The 18448-nt window shown below is 45.4% G+C and overlaps 1 protein-coding gene and 2 long non-coding RNA genes across 24 annotated transcripts in view; 2 read left to right on the top strand and 1 right to left on the bottom strand.

Moving 5' to 3' along the window:
• Nucleotides 1-1959: 1959 nt before the first annotated feature.
• Nucleotides 1960-18448, bottom strand: part of LOC125881962 (protein 4.1-like) — a 68773-nt gene continuing 52284 nt past the window's right edge. For 10 of the 14 annotated variants that reach the window (XM_049565473.1, XM_049565472.1, XM_049565474.1 and 7 more), the window contains 6 exons: nucleotides 15227-15955; nucleotides 12049-12093; nucleotides 11768-11866; nucleotides 11488-11568; nucleotides 6637-6758; nucleotides 1960-2957 (listed from right to left, as the gene is read on the bottom strand). In XM_049565473.1, the coding sequence (XP_049421430.1) occupies nucleotides 6648-6758; nucleotides 11488-11568; nucleotides 11768-11866; nucleotides 12049-12093; nucleotides 15227-15955 (1065 nt within the window). In that variant the 3' untranslated portion in view covers nucleotides 1960-2957; nucleotides 6637-6647. The remainder of the gene's footprint in view (nucleotides 2958-6636; nucleotides 6759-11487; nucleotides 11569-11767; nucleotides 11867-12048; nucleotides 12094-15226; nucleotides 15956-18448) is intronic. The other 4 variants (XM_049565484.1, XM_049565485.1, XM_049565486.1 and 1 more) reach the window with 2 other exon arrangements.
• Nucleotides 6766-11488, top strand: LOC125882030 (uncharacterized). 4 transcript variants are annotated; one of them, XR_007448284.1, is made up of 3 exons: nucleotides 6766-7554; nucleotides 7865-11287; nucleotides 11371-11488. It is a non-coding gene; the product is annotated as an uncharacterized LOC125882030 (long non-coding RNA). The 4 variants fall into 4 exon arrangements; XR_007448283.1 differs by having other exon boundaries at nucleotides 6766-7182; nucleotides 7276-7554; nucleotides 7865-11480; XR_007448286.1 differs by having other exon boundaries at nucleotides 6766-7337; nucleotides 7431-7554; nucleotides 7865-11480.
• LOC125882028 (uncharacterized) lies at nucleotides 12055-15009 on the top strand. 6 transcript variants are annotated; one of them, XR_007448280.1, is made up of 4 exons: nucleotides 12055-13589; nucleotides 13646-13701; nucleotides 13786-14484; nucleotides 14530-15009. It is a non-coding gene; the product is annotated as an uncharacterized LOC125882028 (long non-coding RNA). The 6 variants fall into 6 exon arrangements; XR_007448281.1 differs by lacking the exon at nucleotides 13646-13701 and having other exon boundaries at nucleotides 12055-13169; XR_007448276.1 differs by having other exon boundaries at nucleotides 12055-13169; nucleotides 13394-14484.

Genomic DNA, 18448 nt, shown 5'->3' with positions numbered 1-18448 from the left:
CTGTTGTGTGAGGAGAAGGTTTAAAACAAGAAATATTTGTGTGTGCATCACAAATATGTTTATATATCTTATTTTTCATATGAGGGTTTTCTTTTACTTATATATGGAATGAAACATTTTTGTGTGTGTGAAAATGTGTTTGTGTTTTGAGTCATAGATTTAAATCCCCCAAATACATTTGTAAATCCTCTTTATGCTTTTATTCATTTTGAGACTGTTCTAGCTCCATAAATATGTGTGTATATATGTATGTGTACATGTGTCTTTATGTCTTTGTGTGTGTGTAATATGTGTGTATGTGAGTGTGTATTATGTCTGAGTGTGTATGTTTGGAGGGTGAACATAGCTGTGTGATGTCAGGTAGAATCTGATGTGTTAATCACCTGTTGGTTCATGACAGTAAAGTTAAAAAAAAAAGCCCACAGAAAGAGAGACAGGAAGTCATGTGGTTTATTTTTTTCTTTGAGCTCACATTCAATCAGGTTAAATTCATCATGAGGAAAATAACACACGGGGATCAATCGATCAGTGGATCGATCAGTGGATGGGTGTGGGGTTACAGACATAGATCAATAAATGAATCAATAAATGCAGTAGAGACAGGTGAATAAAAGAACTCCTAATGAAGTTTTCCATGGCGAGGTGACAGGATGGCACGTTACTGTTGCATTCTGGGTAAATAGGGCTGTAGCTGTTATACAGAGGGATCTTACAGTGCTAGCCGTCATGCTAATGTACACGTCAGACAGGACACAGTTTGCAGGTGAGACAGGTGTACTTCCTGTTCTGTCAGCTGACTGTTTCACAAAGCTGCAGGAGTAAAGATACCTGAGGCAACCGTCCAATCAGACGTCAGCTTTCAACTGTCGGGGTATCATGTGTGTGAGGGGCGGGGCTAGTTTCAGGAGGAAGTACATGAGCAGCAGGTTGAGTGTCGGTGAGACTTCATCTGAGGTTTGACGTGCTGTGGTTGCTATGGGAACGTGTTGATGATGTCACAGCAGTGTGTCTGCCCATCTGTCACGTGTCACATGTCTGTGTCTGTCTGTCTGTCACATGTCTGCCTGTCACGTGTCCGTGTGTCTATCTGTGTGTCTATCCGTGTGTCTGTCTGTCTGTTTGTCTGTGTCTGTCACATGTCTGCCTGTCACGTGTCTGTGTGTCTGTCTGTGTGTGTGTCATGTGTCTGTCTGTCTGTCTGTCACGTGTCTGTCTGTCATGTGTCCGTGTGTCTGTCATGTGTCTGTCTGTCACATGTCTCTCTGTCTATGTGTCTGTCTGTCATGTGTCTGTGTGTGTGTGTCTGTCTGTCTGTCTGCCTCTCACGTGTCTGTGTGTCTGTCTGTCACATGTCTATCTGTCACATGTCCGTGTGTCTGTCATGTGTCTGTCTGTCACGTGTCTCTCTGTCTGTGTGCGTGTCTGTCTGTCTGTATGTCACATGTCTGTCTGTCACATGTCTGTCTGTCACGTGTCTGTGTGTCTGTCTGTGTGTCTGTCACATGTCTGCCTGTCACGTGTCTGTGTGTCTGTCATGTCTCTGTGTGTCTGTCTGTCTGTCTGTCTGTCTGTGTGTCTGTCTGTCACGTGTCCGTGGGTCTGTCATGTGTCTGTGTGTCTGTGTGTCTGTCTGTCTGTCACGTGTCAGTCTGTCACATGTCTGTCTGCCTGTGAGGTGTCTGTGTGTGTGTCTGTCTGTCTGTCACGTGTCTGTGTGTCTGCCTGTCAGGTGTCTGTGTGTCTGTCTGTCACGTGTCTGTCTGTCTGTCTGTCACGTATCTGTGTGTCTATGTGTCTGTCTGTCTGTCACGTATCTGTGTGTCTATGTGTCTGTCTGTCTGTCACGTATCTGTGTGTCTGTCTGCCTCTCACGTGTCTGTGTGTCTGTCTGTCTGTCACATGTCTGTCTGTCACGTGTCCGTGTGTCTGTCATGTGTCTGTCTGTCACATGTCTGTCTGTCACGTGTCCGTGTGTCTGTCATGTGTCTGTCTGTCACGTGTCTCTCTGTCTGTGTGCGTGTCTGTCTGTATGTCACATGTCTGTCTGTCACATGTCTGTCTGTCACGTGTCTGTGTGTCTGTCTGTGTGTCTGTCACATCTGTCTGTCACATGTCTGTCTGTCACGTGTCTGTGTGTCTGTCACATGTCTGTCTGTCACATGTCTGCCTGTCACGTGTCTGTGTGTCTGTCATGTCTCTGTGTGTCTGTCTGTCTGTCTGTGTGTCTGTCTGTCACGTGTCCGTGGGTCTGTCATGTGTCTGTGTGTCTGTGTGTCTGTCTGTCTGTCACGTGTCAGTCTGTCACATGTCTGTCTGCCTGTGAGGTGTCTGTGTGTTTGTCACGTCTGTGTGTGTGTCTGTCTGTCTGTCTGCCTCTCACCTGTCTGTCTGTGTCTATCACATGTCTGTGTGTGTCTGTCTGTCTGCCTCTCATCTGTCCGTGTGTCTGTCACGTGTCCGTCTGTGTGTCTTTCTGCCTCTCACCTGTCTGTCTGTCTATCACGTGTCTGTCTGCCTGTCTGTCTGTCTTTCTCTAACCTGTCTGTCTGTCTGTCTGTCTGTCACGTGTCTGTCTGTGTGTCTGTCTGTCCCGCACATGTGTGTCTGTCTCAAACCTGTCTGTCTCATCTTCCCTCTCAATCTAAGTTATGCTAAGGGCTCTGAAGCCAGGTGAGCTGCTGGCCCCGCCCCCAGTTTGACAGACAGGTACTGCTGTGTGTGGTTATGTACAGGTGTACATGCATGTGTGTGTGTACGTGTGTGTGTACGTGTACCTGTGTGTGTGTGTGTGTGTGTGTGTGTGTGTGTGTGTGTGTACGTGTACCTGTGTGTGTGTGTGTGTGTGTGTGTGCGTGTGTGTGTGTCCTTAGGTCCAATAATGTCCACTGGGTGTCTACAGTTGGTTCTGTTGTCTGGACTACAACTCCCATAATGCAGCAGAGGTTCTAGATTCAGTCCTGAAAGAGATACAGAAGAGGAAACATTGGACTGTTGATCTTCATCCTCTGAGCGACATCATCATCTTTAATCCATGTTATGATGTAACTGCTCCCACGTCTCCATGGAAACATGAAAACAGAAACTAAGTTCAAAGTTCATCTCGTCAAAAGTGAAACTAAAAAAAATAAAGAAACTAAAATAATAAAGAAACTAAAAAAACATTAACTCTGACGTCACGTTTAAACTCCGTCTGTTTGTGATGTTACACAATGATGTCACACAGAACAATGAGTGTGTCGACCAGGCTGACCCCCCAGGACACTGTGATTGTGACAGCAAATTCTGCCAATCCCAGTGGACTCTGTGTGACCTTGAAATGTTGTCCAATCACCAAAACTTTACTACAAATGTGACTTTTTAAAACGGGTCATTTCTGATTTCATCGTGACGCTGTGAGCACTGTATCGATTCTACCCAACAGTTAAGCTCCGTTTCCATCAAGCGGCCCAAATCATTGTATCTGTCTCCACAGTGTAAAGAGACCTGCTTGACAGTTTCGACTGAGACTCCAGTCTTCCTCAGAAGCGTCATCCGACGTGCTGCTGATGTGTCATATATCAGTTGGTAGACCTGACAGACCAATCAGAGTCTGTCAGGTCAGGCCAACCCCGCCTCCCGCGTCGTTGTTAGTTTTCTGGAGTAGAGAATCCCAGGTATGCGAGAGGGTGTACGCCCCCTCGTCCCGGTTGATGGTGCCGCTTGCTCGCTTCCTGATCTCTATGGCCTCTTTTATCCACTGTTTGAATTTATTGGTCTCTGATGTGATTATTTTGCTCCTGTCCCAGTCCATGATGTGGTTATTTCTTCTGCAGTGATCTGTGATGGCTGATTTTAGGTTTTCCTGTTCTGCTTTGTCTTTTTGTGTCCTTGTGAATCGCCCCGCTGTCTCTTTTTTTCACATTCTTTTTGATGTTCTTTTTTCCTTGTGTTGAATGATCTGCCTGTTTCCCCGACGTATGTTTTCGTGCATGATTTGCATGGTATATGATGTTGCATTTCTTGTCCGGTTCTATTTTGTCCTTTGGGTGTACTAGTAGCTGACAGTTTTGTATGTGGTTACATGGCTGTATTGATGTGATTTTCATGATCCGTTGTATTGGTTCTGTTATCCCCCTGATATATGGTATGGTTATTGTGTTTTTGTTTTTGTCATCTGTTTTCTGTGTATGTTTTGTTTTCCTTTCTTTTTGCTTCTTTTCTTTGTTTCTGACTTGTTGCTTTCCTTTGTTTATGGCCCATCTGGGATATTGGCAGAGTGTGAGTGCATGTTGTATGTGTTTTTCCTCCCCCTGTCTGTCTTCATCTTCAGATTTGATGCTGGCCCGTTTGTACAGTGTTCTGATAACTGAGAGTTTGTGCGCTGTCCATGGTGTTCCGATAATCTGTGAGTTCTTGTGTATGTCCAGCTTCTATTTTCTCCAAGATGTCATCAACGTATCTTTTCCAGAGTGTGGGTCTGCAGTGTGTGGGTGCTGTGTGGATGGCTTTCGTTTCCTGGTCCTCCATGAAAAAACTGTTCATTATTGTGGATAGTAGATCTCCCATTGTGAAGCCTTCTGTCTGTCTGTAGATGTTTCCTTTGAACTGAAAATAGGTGGATTTGGCAACAAAGTTGAGAAGAGTGGAAATGTCTTCAACTGTTAGGTTGGGGTAGGCCTGACAGACTCTGATTGGTCCGTCAGGCCTACCAGCTGATATATGACACGTCAGCAGCATGTCGGATGACGCTTCTGAGGAAGACTGCAGTCTCAGTCGAAACTGTCAAGCAGGTAAAACACATCTCCTTACACCTTCTCTGTCTGAATGTAAGAAAACCTTAAAATATTCAAATTAAGAAGACAGTATGAACCTTATCAATCCACAGTGAAAAGTTGTGGATGGTCCCAACAGAAGCGTTCCTTAGCGTCCCCATGTTTGGTCCCCCCTCTGTTGGGGTACCTAGCACACAGATCTGGTACTAAAAGGTGGAGCTAGAAACCCTGCAGTCTGATTGGTCAGTAGAGGACGCTCACTCTGGTTTTATGTAACCTCTGTTCATACATCAGTAAACTACAACTATAAAATGAAAGAGAAAAAAATAACTTCATTCACTGGGCCGACTGCCGGCAACTTTTAAGGTGGAACGTTAACTTGTAATGTTACTCAATGCATGAGTTGATGACGTGAATCCATCAGCACACCTTAAATTTGAAATAAAGGCATTTTAACTCCATTCAAATGCATCTGTTCCTGCTCCATGCATGAGTGCCTGAAGTTCATCTTTTGTTACCAGGTCCGAAGGTCCAGGTCCGTTTGGTGAAAACGAGTCTTAATCAGCAGGCTTAACAACGAGTCGGGATGTTTCAGTGTCAGTGTGAGATTAACGGCTCGGTGTCAGGTGTAACTGCTGCCGCGAGGCTTCTGTCCAGAACATGGCAGGCAGTGATGACATCACCTTGTTCTGTGTTAGCTAACCAAGCAGACCATTTTTTCCCCCGTTAAAGGATTTTTTTGGGGAGTTTTTCCTGATCAGCTGTGAGGGTCCAAAGGACAGAGGGATGTTGTATGCTGTAAAGCCTCTGAAGCAAATTGTGATTTGGGCTTTATGGACCATTTCATTGCTATTCTGTTGCTAGGGCAACAACTTTGGTCCCTGTTTACTTCCTGTCAGCTTCTGCATTAACATACATTCAAACAGGAAATACAAAGGGACCCATTTAGAATGTTTATGTTGTCCAGTTTGAAATGGTCTATAAATAAAATTGATCGACTGATTGATCAAGAGCAGGAGGAGAGCATCTAATGGAGGCGGTCCTTCAACGCTGCACCAAACCATATTAACAGCTGATCTACACCCAACATCACTCACAGACTCTGACTCTGGGAAACACTGATCATCATAAGATCTCATCATAAGAAGCTCCCAAAAAAAGACTTTAAAACATGTGAACATGATTTTTCAGAGAAGTTGCAGTGAAATCAAACATTCAGTAAAACTGCCCACATCATCCTGAAGGGACTGACGACAGGAAGCAGCTTCACATTTTCCCATCAGCCACCTGTAAACTCAGGCAGAGGATGAGATTAGCGAGCCAGGACAACTTCATGCTCATGGAAATTAGCATAGCGAAGCAAGCTTCACATAACGGTCCAAACAGTCAGCATAGCATGTTAATGTGTCCACTGTCCTCTCAGCGGCCAGTGATACATCTTAAAATGCTCATTTGACTTCCTGATTGTTGATTGTTGAATCAGCATGACATCAGAGGTGGATATAGGTGGGCAGCAGGGGCGGGGCCACTATAAAACGATGTCACATTTGAGAGGCCAGTGAATACACATCATGTTAGTTTAGCATTAATGATGGTTCATCATTCTGATCAGCTGAGCAGGAAGGCTGATTATTTCCTCCTCACACTAACTGATCATCATCATCATAACAACCGACCAGCCCCCAAAGATACTTCCTGTCCTCTCTGAACCCCCCACATGTTATCCAATCACAGGAGTCCCTCATCTCTCTGTGAACCAATCAGACCCTTGGAGCTCCTGGTTTTATGACGTCACGTTCCTGAACACAAACATGCAAACACAAGGAGAGCTGTCATGCACCAGTCAGCCAATCAGCATCCGTGGGGTCCTGACCCTCCCTGTTACCTGTGATGTCACTAATCAATAACATGATCAGGAGACACCTCTGTTTCTTTATGGACGACGACTCGTGTGACCGACAGCTCAGGATGCTGCCGTCGGGCCTCGCTGAGTGCCGCTGCCAGAGCCTTCAAGAAAGACACGAGGATCAAATCCTGGTCTGAGTCCTGGTCCTGTTCTGTTCTTACAGGTCTGTCCATGGTTAATCCAGGTCTTGACAGGTCAGTCCATGGTTAATACAGGTCTCTACAGGTCAGTCTGTGGTTAATCCAGGTCTGTATAGATCTGTCCATGGTTAATCCAGGTCTTTACAGGTCTGTCCCTGGTTAATCCAGGTCTTTACAGGTCAGTCCATGGTTAATCCAGGTCTGTATAGATCAGTCCATGGTTAATCCAGGTCTGTATAGATCTGTCCATGATTAATCCAGGTCTTTACAGGTCAGTCTATGGTTAATCCAGGTCTGTATAGATCTGTCCATGGTTAATCCAGGTCTGTATAGGTCTGTCCATGGTTAATCCAGGTCTGTATAGATCTGTCCATGGTTAATCCAGGTCTTTACAGTTCAGTCTATGGTTAATCCAGGTCTGTATAGGTCTGTCCATGGTTAATCCAGGTCTGTATAGATCTGTCCATGGTTAATCCAGGTCTGTATAGGTCTGTCCATGGTTAATCCAGGTCTTTGCAGGTCAGTCTATGGTTAATCCAGGTCTTCACAGGTCAGTGTATGGTTAATCCAGGTCTGTATAGATCTGTCCATGTTTAATCCAGGTCTGTATAGGTCTTTCCATGGTTAATCCAGGTCTGTATAGATCTGTCCATGGTTAATCCAGGTCTGTACAGGTCTGTCCATGGTTAATCCAGGTCTTTGCAGGTCAGTCTATGGTTAATCCAGGTCTGTATAGATCTGTCCATGGTTAATCTAGGTCTGTACAGGTCAGTCCATGGTTAATACAGGTCTGTACAGGTATGTCCATGGTTAATCCAGGTCTGTACAGATCAGTCTATGGTTAATCCAGGTCTATATAGATCTGTCCATGGTTAATCCAGGTCTGTACAGGTCAGTCCATGGTTAATCCAGGTCTGTATAGATCTGTCCCTGGTTAATCAAGGTCTGTACAGGTCTTTCCATGGTTAATCCAGGCCTGTATAGATCTGTCCATGGTTAATCCAGGTCTTTGCAGGTCAGTCTATGGTTAATCCAGATCTGTATAGATCTGTCCATGGTTAATCTAGGTCTGTATAGATCTGTCCCTGGTTAATCAAGGTCTGTACAGGTCTTTCCATGGTTAATCCAGGCCTGTATAGATCTGTCCATGGTTAATCCAGGTCTTTGCAGGTCAGTCTATGGTTAATCCAGGTCTGTATAGATCTGTCCATGGTTAATCAAGGTCTGTATAGGTTTTTCCATGGTTAATCCAGGCCTGTATAGATCTGTCCATGGTTAATCCAGGTCTTTACAGGTCAGTCTATGGTTAATCCAGGTCTGTATAGATCAGTCCATGGTTAATCCAGGTCTGTATAGATCTGTCCATGATTAATCCAGGTCTTTACAGGTCAGTCTATGGTTAATCCAGGTCTGTATAGGTCTGTCCATGGTTAATCCAGGTCTGTACAGGTCTGTCCATGGTTAATCCAGGTCTTTGCAGGTCAGTCTATGGTTAATCCAGGTCTGTATAGATCTGTCCATGGTTAATCCAGGTCTGTATAGGTCTGTCCATGGTTAATACAGGTCTTTACAGGTCAGTCTATGGTTAATCCAGGTCTGTATAGATCTGTCCATGGTTAATCCAGGTCTGTACAGGTCTGTCCATGGTTAATCCAGGTCTTTGCAGGTCAGTCTATGGTTAATCCAGGTCTGTATAGATCTGTCCATGGTTAATCTAGGTCTGTTCAGGTCAGTCCATGGTTAATACAGGTCTGTACAGGTATGTCCATGGTTAATCCAGGTCTGTACAGATCAGTCTATGGTTAATCCAGGTCTGTATAGATCTGTCCATGGTTAATCCAGGTCTTTACAGGTCAGTCTATGGTTAATCCAGGTCTGTATAGGTCAGTCTATGGTTAATCCAGGTCTGTATAGATCTGTCCATGGTTAATCCAGGTCTGTATAGGTCTGTCCATGGTTAATCCAGGTCTGTATAGATCTGTCCATGGTTAATCCAGGTCTGTATAGGTCTGTCCATGGTTAATCCAGGTCTTTGCAGGTCAGTCTATGGTTAATCCAGGTCTTCACAGGTCAGTGTATGGTTAATCCAGGTCTGTATAGATCTGTCCATGTTTAATCCAGGTCTGTATAGGTCTGTCCATGGTTAATCCAGGTCTTTGCAGGTCAGTCTATGGTTAATCCAGGTCTGTATAGATCTGTCCATGGTTAATCTAGGTCTGTACAGGTCAGTCCATGGTTAATACAGGTCTGTACAGGTATGTCCATGGTTAATCCAGGTCTGTACAGATCAGTCTATGGTTAATCCAGGTCTATATAGATCTGTCCATGGTTAATCCAGGTCTGTACAGGTCAGTCCATGGTTAATCCAGGTCTGTATAGATCTGTCCCTGGTTAATCAAGGTCTGTACAGGTCTTTCCATGGCTAATCCAGGCCTGTATAGATCTGTCCATGGTTAATCCAGGTCTTTGCAGGTCAGTCTATGGTTAATCCAGGTCTGTATAGATCTGTCCATGGTTAATCAAGGTCTGTATAGGTTTTTCCATGGTTAATCCAGGCCTGTATAGATCTGTCCATGGTTAATCCAGGTCTTTACAGGTCAGTCTATGGTTAATCCAGGTCTGTATAGATCTGTCCATGGTTAATCCAGGTCTTTGCAGGTCAGTCTATGGTTAATCCAGGTCTGTATACATCTGCCCAGGTCTGTACAGGTCTGTCCATGGTTAATCCAGGTCTGTATAGATTTGTCCATGGTTAATCCAGGTCTGTATAGGTCTGTCCATGGTCAATCCAGGTCTGTACAGGTATGTCCATGGTTAATCCAGGTCTTTACAGGTCAGTCTATGGTTAATCCAGGTCTGTATAGATCTGTCCATGGTTAATCCAGGTCTGTACAGGTCAGTCTATGGTTAATCCAGGTCTGTATAGATCTGCCCATGGTTAACCCTATGGACCCGAACGACGCATAGTGCGTCCAAATTCACACCTGTTCTTCTCTATTGATTTCCTCCGCGACCGTGCGTCATAGCAAGAAGCCACGCATACCATGTGAAACCGCGGAATTGTAGCTTTACGACAAGACCAAGCACTTGTTGGTAGTCCAATGTTTTCAGAGCGAAAAAAAAAATGATAAAGTTAAAATAAAATGATGTATGACAGAGCTTTCATACAGCTTCGCACACACAATACTCTTGGATGGATTACTCGTGAATGCAGGCTCGCACCGAAATGCCACACATATCACATGAAAGCGCAGGAGCAGAGCTTTCATGTGATACCACACATCATTGTGCAGTCATCCCATCATGCTATAAATGCAGATCAATTTTCTACAAAATAAAAACCTGATGAATTTCTTTACAATCCATTATACAGATCTTATCAGTCATTTCATATAGTGAGGAATATCGTATCTTACTACATCTTAGGCTTGCGTGTGTTTCTCCCTGTCTATCCACATTTGTAGACCGGCTTTCAAGATGCAAACATCTCCATATTGTCCAGTTGACACTCCATCAAACTTTGTATGACAAGACCAGCCACTTCATCTTTGCGCAGCCAGACAACTGTAGCCTAATTATGCATGCTGACAGGGCCGTAGTCACCATATACATTGAGGGGGACACGTGCCCCCCCCCATGCCCAAAATGCCCCCCCAGTATATAACTGAAACTGAAAAACGACAACAAACTTTGTTTACTGCAAACAAAGTGGCAAATATTATCTTGGAGGACATCATTGCACTTGGTTGACTATATTTCTATGATCTTAGATGTAAATATTGCATGTTTCTTTCAGATAAAACACATGTTTGACTTGTGAGTCAATGGAATTTCTTGCAATAATGAAAAAATACTGGCAATCATGTCCGCCTGGCACAAACCACATGTTTTGGACAGCTGTGAAGTGACAGAATGTCCCACCATCATGGTTCTTATATTGCCAGATTCCAGAGAGTCTCCCCTCTTCATATATGGCAGAATATGTCAACTTCCAACTTGCTATGGTGAGATACATGTAAAAATGTAAGAATTTAGTCACACGGATGTTTTTTTCATTGATATAAAAATTAATATAAAATATAGCCACATAGAAGGACATGAAATGGCAAAACAACAATGGCAAACCTGGTTAGCCCAGATTATCCTGGAAAAAAAACAAGATATAGCATGTGTATGTAGCCTTTATAATGACTGTGATATGAGCTTAAAAGTAAAGGCAGGAAAAATACCCCAAAAACGCCTAGGGCCCAGAGGGTTAATCCAGGTCCGTATAGGTCTGTCCATGGTCAATCCAGGTCTGTATAGACCTGTCCAGGTCTGTATAGACCTGTCCATGGTTAATCCAGGTATGTACAGGTCTGTCCATGGTTAATCCAGGTCTGTATAGGTCTGCCCAGGTATGTACAGGTCTGTCCATGGTTAGTCCAGGTATGTACAGGTCTTTCCATGGTTAGTCCAGGTATGTACAGGTCTTTCCATGGTTAATCCAGGTCTGTCCATGGTTAGTCCAGGTATGTACAGGTCTGTCCATGGTTAGTTCAGGTATGTACAGGTCTTTCCATGGTTAGTCCAGGTATGTACAGGTCTTTCCATGGTTAATCCAGGTCTGTCCATGGTTAGTCCAGGTATGTAAAGGTCTGTTCATGGTTAATCCAGGTTATGTTACATGGTTCATCAACAATAAAGTTACCTGGTCATGGTCAATTTCTGTGTCTCCAGAAATCACAATTCTCTTTTCGATCCTGGTCTCTGAAATCCCACCTTTGACCGTCTGAAGACAAAGACAGACAGAGAGGGACAGGAAGACAGAGACACAAAGAGAGGGACAGTCAGACAGTAGGATCATGTCTCACATTTGTCCTGGTTTCTGTGTCTGATTGTTGGAACGGTTCTATTTCCTTTTTAATATTCTGACAACGTCACAGTTTCTGCTGGAAAAGTCTGACTGACTGTGGTGATGTTTGTGTTACCTTAGTGATGTGTGTGGTGGTGGTGGTGTTGGCGGTCTCAGCGGTGAAGGTCTGGGAGCTCAGCAGCAGACCAGCAGGAGGATCAGAATCTGCGCGGCTCTGAAACACAGGAAACAGTACTGTCTTCCTGTTGTTGTTTCTTTGCCGTGGAAACAGAGTCAGGTGTTTGAACTACAGGCTGAAACATGAAGTTCCTGGTGTCAGACACAGACCGAACTCTGATCAGTTTACAGTCAATAATAAATATCATCTGTGAACACACAGAGACAGACGGTCCTCACCCCTGGAGCTTCATATGTCAGAGTCTTCCTCATCACAGGGACCTCCTGAAGGACACACAGAGACAACTGTCACATGTTGATCAACTCAGACAACTTCATGATTAGGAGACATGTCCCACAGACTGGTTTAACTTGGGACATGTCCCACAGACTGGTTTTACTGAGACAGGTCCCTCAGACTGGTTTAATTTAGACATGTCCCTCAGACTGGTTTAACTGAGACATGTCCCTGAGACTGGTTTAATTGAGATATGTCCCTCAGACTGGTTTAACTGAGATATGCCCCTCGGACTGGTTTAACTGAGACATGTCCCACAGACTGGTTTAATTGAGACATGTCCTACAGACTGGTTTAACTGAGACATGTCCCACAGACTGGTTTTACTGAGACATGTCCCACAGACTGGTTTAACTGAGACATGTCCCTCAGACTGGTTTAACTGAGACAGGTCCCACAGACTGGTTTAACTGAGACATGTCCCACAGACTGGTTTAACAGAGACATGTCCCACAGACTGGTTTTACTGAGACATGTCCCACAGACTGGTTTAACAGAGACATGTCCCTCAGAGTGGTTTAACTGAGACATGTCCCACAGACTGGTTTTACTGAGACAGGTCCCTCAGACTGGTTTAACTGAGACATGTCCCACAGACTGGTTTTACTGAGACAGGTCCCTCAGACTGGTTTAACTGAGACATGTCCTACAGACTGGTTTAACTGAGAAATGTCCCACAGACTGGTTTAACTGAGACAGGTCCCACAGACTGGTTTAACTGAGACATGTCCCACAGACTGGTTTAACAGAGACATGTCCCTAAGACTGGTTTTACTGAGACAGGTCCCTCAGACTGGTTTAACTGAGACATGTCCCACAGACTGGTTTAACTTAGACATGTCCCTAAGACTGGTTTTACTGAGACATGTCCCACAGACTGGTTTTACTGAGACAGGTCCCTAAGACTGGTTTAACAGAGATATGTCCCACAGACTGGTTTAACTGAGAAATGTCCCTAAGACTGGTTTAACAGAGACATGTCCCTCAGACTGGTTTAACTGAGACATGTCCCACAGACTGGTTTAACTTAGACATGTCCCTAAGACTGGTTTTACTGAGACATGTCCCACAGACTGGTTTAACTTAGACATGTCCCTAAGACTGGTTTAACTGAGACATGTCCCACAGACTGGTTTAACTGAGAAATGTCCCTAAGACTGGTTTAACAGAGACATGTCCCTCAGACTGGTTTTACTGAGACAGGTCCCTCAGACTGGTTTAACTGAGACATGTCCCACAGACTGGTTTAACTTAGACATGTCCCTAAGACTGGTTTTACTGAGACAGGTCCCTCAGACTGGTTTAACTGAGACAGGTCCCTAAGACTGGTTTAACAGAGATATGTCCCACAGACTGGTTTAACTGAGAAATGTCCCTAAGACTGGTTTAACAGAGACATGTCCCTCAGACTGGTTTAACTGAGACATGTCCCTAAGACTGGTTTTACTGAGACAGGTCCTTCAGACTGGTTTAACTGAGACATGTCCCTCAGACTGGTTTGACTGAGACATGTCCCTAAGACTGGTTTTACTGAGACAGGTCCTTCAGACTGGTTTAACTGAGACATGTCCCTAAGACTGGTTTTACTGAGACAGGTCCTTCAGACTGGTTTAACTGAGACATGTCCCACAGACTGGTTTAACTTAGACATGTCCCTAAGACTGGTTTTACTGAGACAGGTCCCTCAGACTGGTTTAACTGAGACAGGTCCCTAAGACTGGTTTAACAGAGATATGTCCCACAGACTGGTTTAACTGAGAAATGTCCCTAAGACTGGTTTAACAGAGACATGTCCCTCAGACTGGTTTAACTGAGACATGTCCCTAAGACTGGTTTTACTGAGACAGGTCCTTCAGACTGGTTTAACTGAGACATGTCCCTCAGGGTGGTTTAACTGAGACAGGTCTCTCAGACTGGTTTAACTGAGACATGTCCCTCAGACCGATTTAACTGAGACATGTCCCTGAGAGTGGTTTAACTAAGACATGTCCCTCATATTGGTTTAACAGAGACATGTCCCACAGACTGGTTTTACTGAGACATGTCCCACAGACTGGTTTACTAGACATGTCCCTCAGAGTGGTTTTACTGAGACATGTCCCACAGGCTGGTTTTACAGAGACAAGTAAGTGGGAAAGGTCTATGTGGGACAGGTTTAAGTGGAACAGGTTTAAGTGGGACAGGTCTATGTGGGACAGGTTTAGGTGGGACAGGTTTAAGTGGAACAGGTTTAAGTGGAACAGGTTTAAGTGGGACAGGTTTAAGTGGAACAGGATTAAGTAGAACAGGTTTAAGTGGAACAGGTTCAAGTAGGACAGGTCTATGTGGGACAGGTTTAAGTGGGACAGGATTAAGTGGAACAGATTTAAGTGGGACAGGTTTAAGCAGAAAAGGTTAAAGTGGAACAGATTTAAGTGGGACAGGTTTAAGCAGAACAGGTTAAAGTGGAACAGGTTTAAGTAGAACAGGTTTAAGTGGAACAGGTTTAAGTGGAACAGGTTAAAGTGGGACAGGTTTAAGTGGGACAGGTTTAAGTGGGACAGGTTTAGGTGGGACAGGTTTAAGTGGAACAGGTTTAAGTAGAACAGGTTTAAGTGGAACAGGTTCAAGTAGAACAGGTTTAAGTAGAACAGCTTCAAGTAGGACAGGTCTATGTGGGACAGGTTTGAGTGGGACAGGTTTAAGTGGAACAGATTTAAGTGGGACAGGTTCAAGTAGAACAGGTTTAGTGGAACAGGTTCAAGTAGGACAGATTTAAGTGGGACAGGTTTAAGTGGGACAGGATTAAGTGGGACAGGTTTAGGTGGGACAGGTTTAAGTGGAACAGGTTTAAGTAGAACAGGTTTAAGTGGAACAGGTTCAAGTAGAACAGGTTTAAGTAGAACAGCTTCAAGTAGAACAGCTTCAAGTAGGACAGGTCTATGTGGAACAGGTTAAAGTGGGACAGGTTTAAGTAGAACAGGTTAAAGTGGGACAGGTTTAAGTGGGACAGGTTAAAGTGGGACCGGTTTAAGTGGGACAGGTTAAAGTGGGACAGGTTTAAGTGGGACTGGTTAAAGTGGGACAGGTTTAAGTAGGACAGGTTTAAGTGGGTTCAGGTCTATGTGTGACAGGTTTTACCTCCTGCAGAGGTTTGGACTCATCATCATCATCATCATCATCACTGAGGTCAGATGGCTGTGTCTGATTGGCTGAGCAGGGGGAGCGTCCCGAGGTGGGGCAAGGTAAAGATGGAGGAGGGGAGTTTTCTCCGAACCTCCACCCTCCCTCATCCTCGTCAGAGTCCTGGTCATCATGGTAATGCTGAGACAGAGTCCCGGTGGGTGGAGAGCCCAGGACAGACTGGGGTCTGCAGCTGGGACTGTTGTTTAGCTCGATGGTAGTTAGCTCCTTCTCACCGTGGCTAACTGCTAAGTTAGCATTAATGCTGTACTGATTAGCATCGTTAGCATCTGGGCTCTGAGCCTGTCTGACTGCAGCCTCCATAGCCTCTTCCACTGCTGCCTGCGCTAACACACTGATAGCATCTTCACTAGTATCACTAGCATCGCCATCACTAGCCTGGCTACTGGGCTCATCATCGCTGACATCATCATCACTGACCTCGTGTTTATGTGGTAGACTATTAGCCTGGTTAGCATCAATAGCATTAATACTGTCATCATCACTAGCCCATTCCTCTGTGACATCATCAGCATGCATCATACATGCCCCTGGTGGAGGGGGCGGGCGGTTGCTAGGCGGGGGGCCCACAAGATTTCCCGTTTCTACCTGAGGCTGGTCCGCCATTGGCAGGTCTTGGTCACATGGCTCTGTCATCAGGAACACCGTCTCCACCTTCTCTGACGTCTGAAACAGGAAGTAAAGAGAAAAAGGACAAATGAATCAGGGCTGCAGGTGTTAGGAGGCAGAGCTACAGCTCAGCGACCACTCACAGTTTCATTCAGTCAACTCGTTTATCCACTAATGTTCAGGTACAGTCACTTTACTGCTGATCAACATCTGCAACAGTTATTGTGGGCAACAATGGGAAAGATGGCGCCCGTGATGGCAAGCCGTCCACCTCGCTCCTCCTGTTGTCTCACTATATTGTTTGCCGCTGTCCTGTTTCTGCTGTTTTACGCCTGCCGACATGCGTCTGCTCTGCTGGTTTATGATCGCCTAGCTCTCTTCAAAATCAGAGCCTCGTTTGAGGCTCTATTGCCGTCAGATCGCTCAATGTCTGACCAGCAAACAATTTCCCCTGTGCTGGCGGATATCCCCGATCACCTACGCCGACTGCCCTGTGTTTCATCCTGAAGGGAGCGCTTCCAGAGGACGCGCCCCGCCTCCAGGCAGTGCCACCAGTGGCTCTCTTGCCTCCTTTCCCGGAAAAAGAGCCTCAGAAGACAGGGAAAACGTGGCGGTGTACTCGTCAGACTCAAGGCTTACCTGTCGGCCTCTTCCTCTCCCCCGATTGGCCTGCGCTTGGGACCTGCTCCTCCTGCCCGGCTCTCGATCTGGCAATGGGTCTGCCCCGTCTTTCCAGAGCTGTCGCCTCTGCTCTCACCGGTAGCTGGACCCTCTGCCCCTGCTCTGCTGTCAGCCTCACGCCGGCGTCGGGACCACGGCGTTCAGCCGTTCTCCACCCGCTGAGACGCGCTGCAACATAAGCTAGTCCGGAGCGAAACCTCAGCATGGCCCTGCTTAATGCTAGGTCAGTAGTTAATAAAACTTTCCAGTCGAATGACTTCTTCAGTTCCCGCAAACTGGATGTTATGTTCGTGATGGAAACTTGGATCCCTGCTGGTGACGATACCCCGTTTTCGGAACTACTTCCTCCAGGTTGCTCTTTCTTTAGCTCACCCCGCTCCTCGGGCAGTGGCGGCGGCATAGCCTCTGTATTCAAATCCAATCTCCAGTGCTGTCTGTCCCAGCCTGTGCCAAGCTATTGCAGCTTTGAATTGGAGCTTTTTGAATTTATCACCAATATGTCAACTCCCGTCCTTTGTGTCACTGTATATCGTCCACCAAAATACAGCAAAGACTTTATAAATGACTTTGCGGACTTCCTGTCTGGGATCGTAGTGAAATACGACCACATTTTAATTTCTGGTGACTTTAACATCCAAGTATGTTGCGAATCCCGTCCTCTGGCCAGGGAATTTTTAAACCTGAAAAGGGGCATACTTTAGACCTTGTCCTGTCCTATGGTTTGTCTGTCTCTGTCAATGAAATCTGCGCAACAGCATGTATATCCGACCACCTACCCGTGCTGTTCACCTTATCTCTGCCGGGCTCGGCGGATAAACCTACCGCCCCTGCACGCAGCCGCACGCTTATAACCCCCATGACTGCAACACAGTTTTCTGCTGCTTTTACTGACTCCCCGCTATGTACACTAGATGAAAAATGTTCTTTTAGTGCTGATGACATATTGTCTCTTTTCAACTTCACATGCACTGAGATCCTGGACACTGTTGCTCCTCTCAGGTTAAAGTGCACTAAACCATCTAGTCAGCCATGGTTAAATGAATCGACACGCGCCCTCAGATGCGCATGTAGACACGCTAAGAGAAAATGCAAGAAAGATAAGCTCCTTGTTTCCCGACAGATTCTCCATGGCTGCCTGTCTGACTACCAGAGAGCTGTCAAAACTGCCAAAACTGCCTACTTCTCTGCCATAGTCTCTAATAACAGCCATAAGCCCCAAGTTTTGTTTAATGTTCTTAATGCTCTCATTAATCCTTGTGATGTCTCCCCCCTTGTACCATCGCCTTCCCTCTGTAATGACTTCTTTCTTTCTAAAAAAGCTTCTGCCCTCAGACCCACCCCCACTTGTGTCGGGCCCATCTCAGAATCCTCTACCCTCTGCCCTGCTATGCTTGACCACTTTGAGCCTCTGTCCCTCCCAACTCTCAGATGTAGTCAATCATCTGCGGCCTACAAAATGCCCTCAGACAGTATACCCCCCCATCTTCTCAGGGAAGTATTTGACTCAGTTGGAGATAGCGTCTTACTGCTGATCAACACCAGTCTCAGTTCAGGCTGTGTCCCCGTTGCCTTTAAGCATGCTGTGGTGAAACCTTCAATCAAAAAAAAAAATCTGGATCCCTCCATCCTCTCAAACTTTAGGCCCATATCTCAGCTCCCCTATTTATCCAAGGTTCTAGAGAGAGCAGTATGTAACCAATTGCAGTCTTTTTTTTTAGCCCAGCACAACATTCATGAAAAGTTCCAGTCTGGCTTCAAACCTAGACACAGCACCGAAACTGCCCTGCTGAGAGTCTTTAATGACTTGATTTTAGCTGCCGACTCAGGTAACTCTGTCATCCTGATGCTTTTAGACCTGTCAGCCGCCTT

This window comes from Epinephelus fuscoguttatus, linkage group LG21 (genome assembly GCF_011397635.1).
Source record: "Epinephelus fuscoguttatus linkage group LG21, E.fuscoguttatus.final_Chr_v1".
Taxonomy (NCBI): Eukaryota; Metazoa; Chordata; class Actinopteri; order Perciformes; family Serranidae; genus Epinephelus; species Epinephelus fuscoguttatus.
The sequence above is the reverse complement of the archived record's forward strand: the minus strand, read 5'-3'. Positions and strand labels throughout refer to the sequence as shown.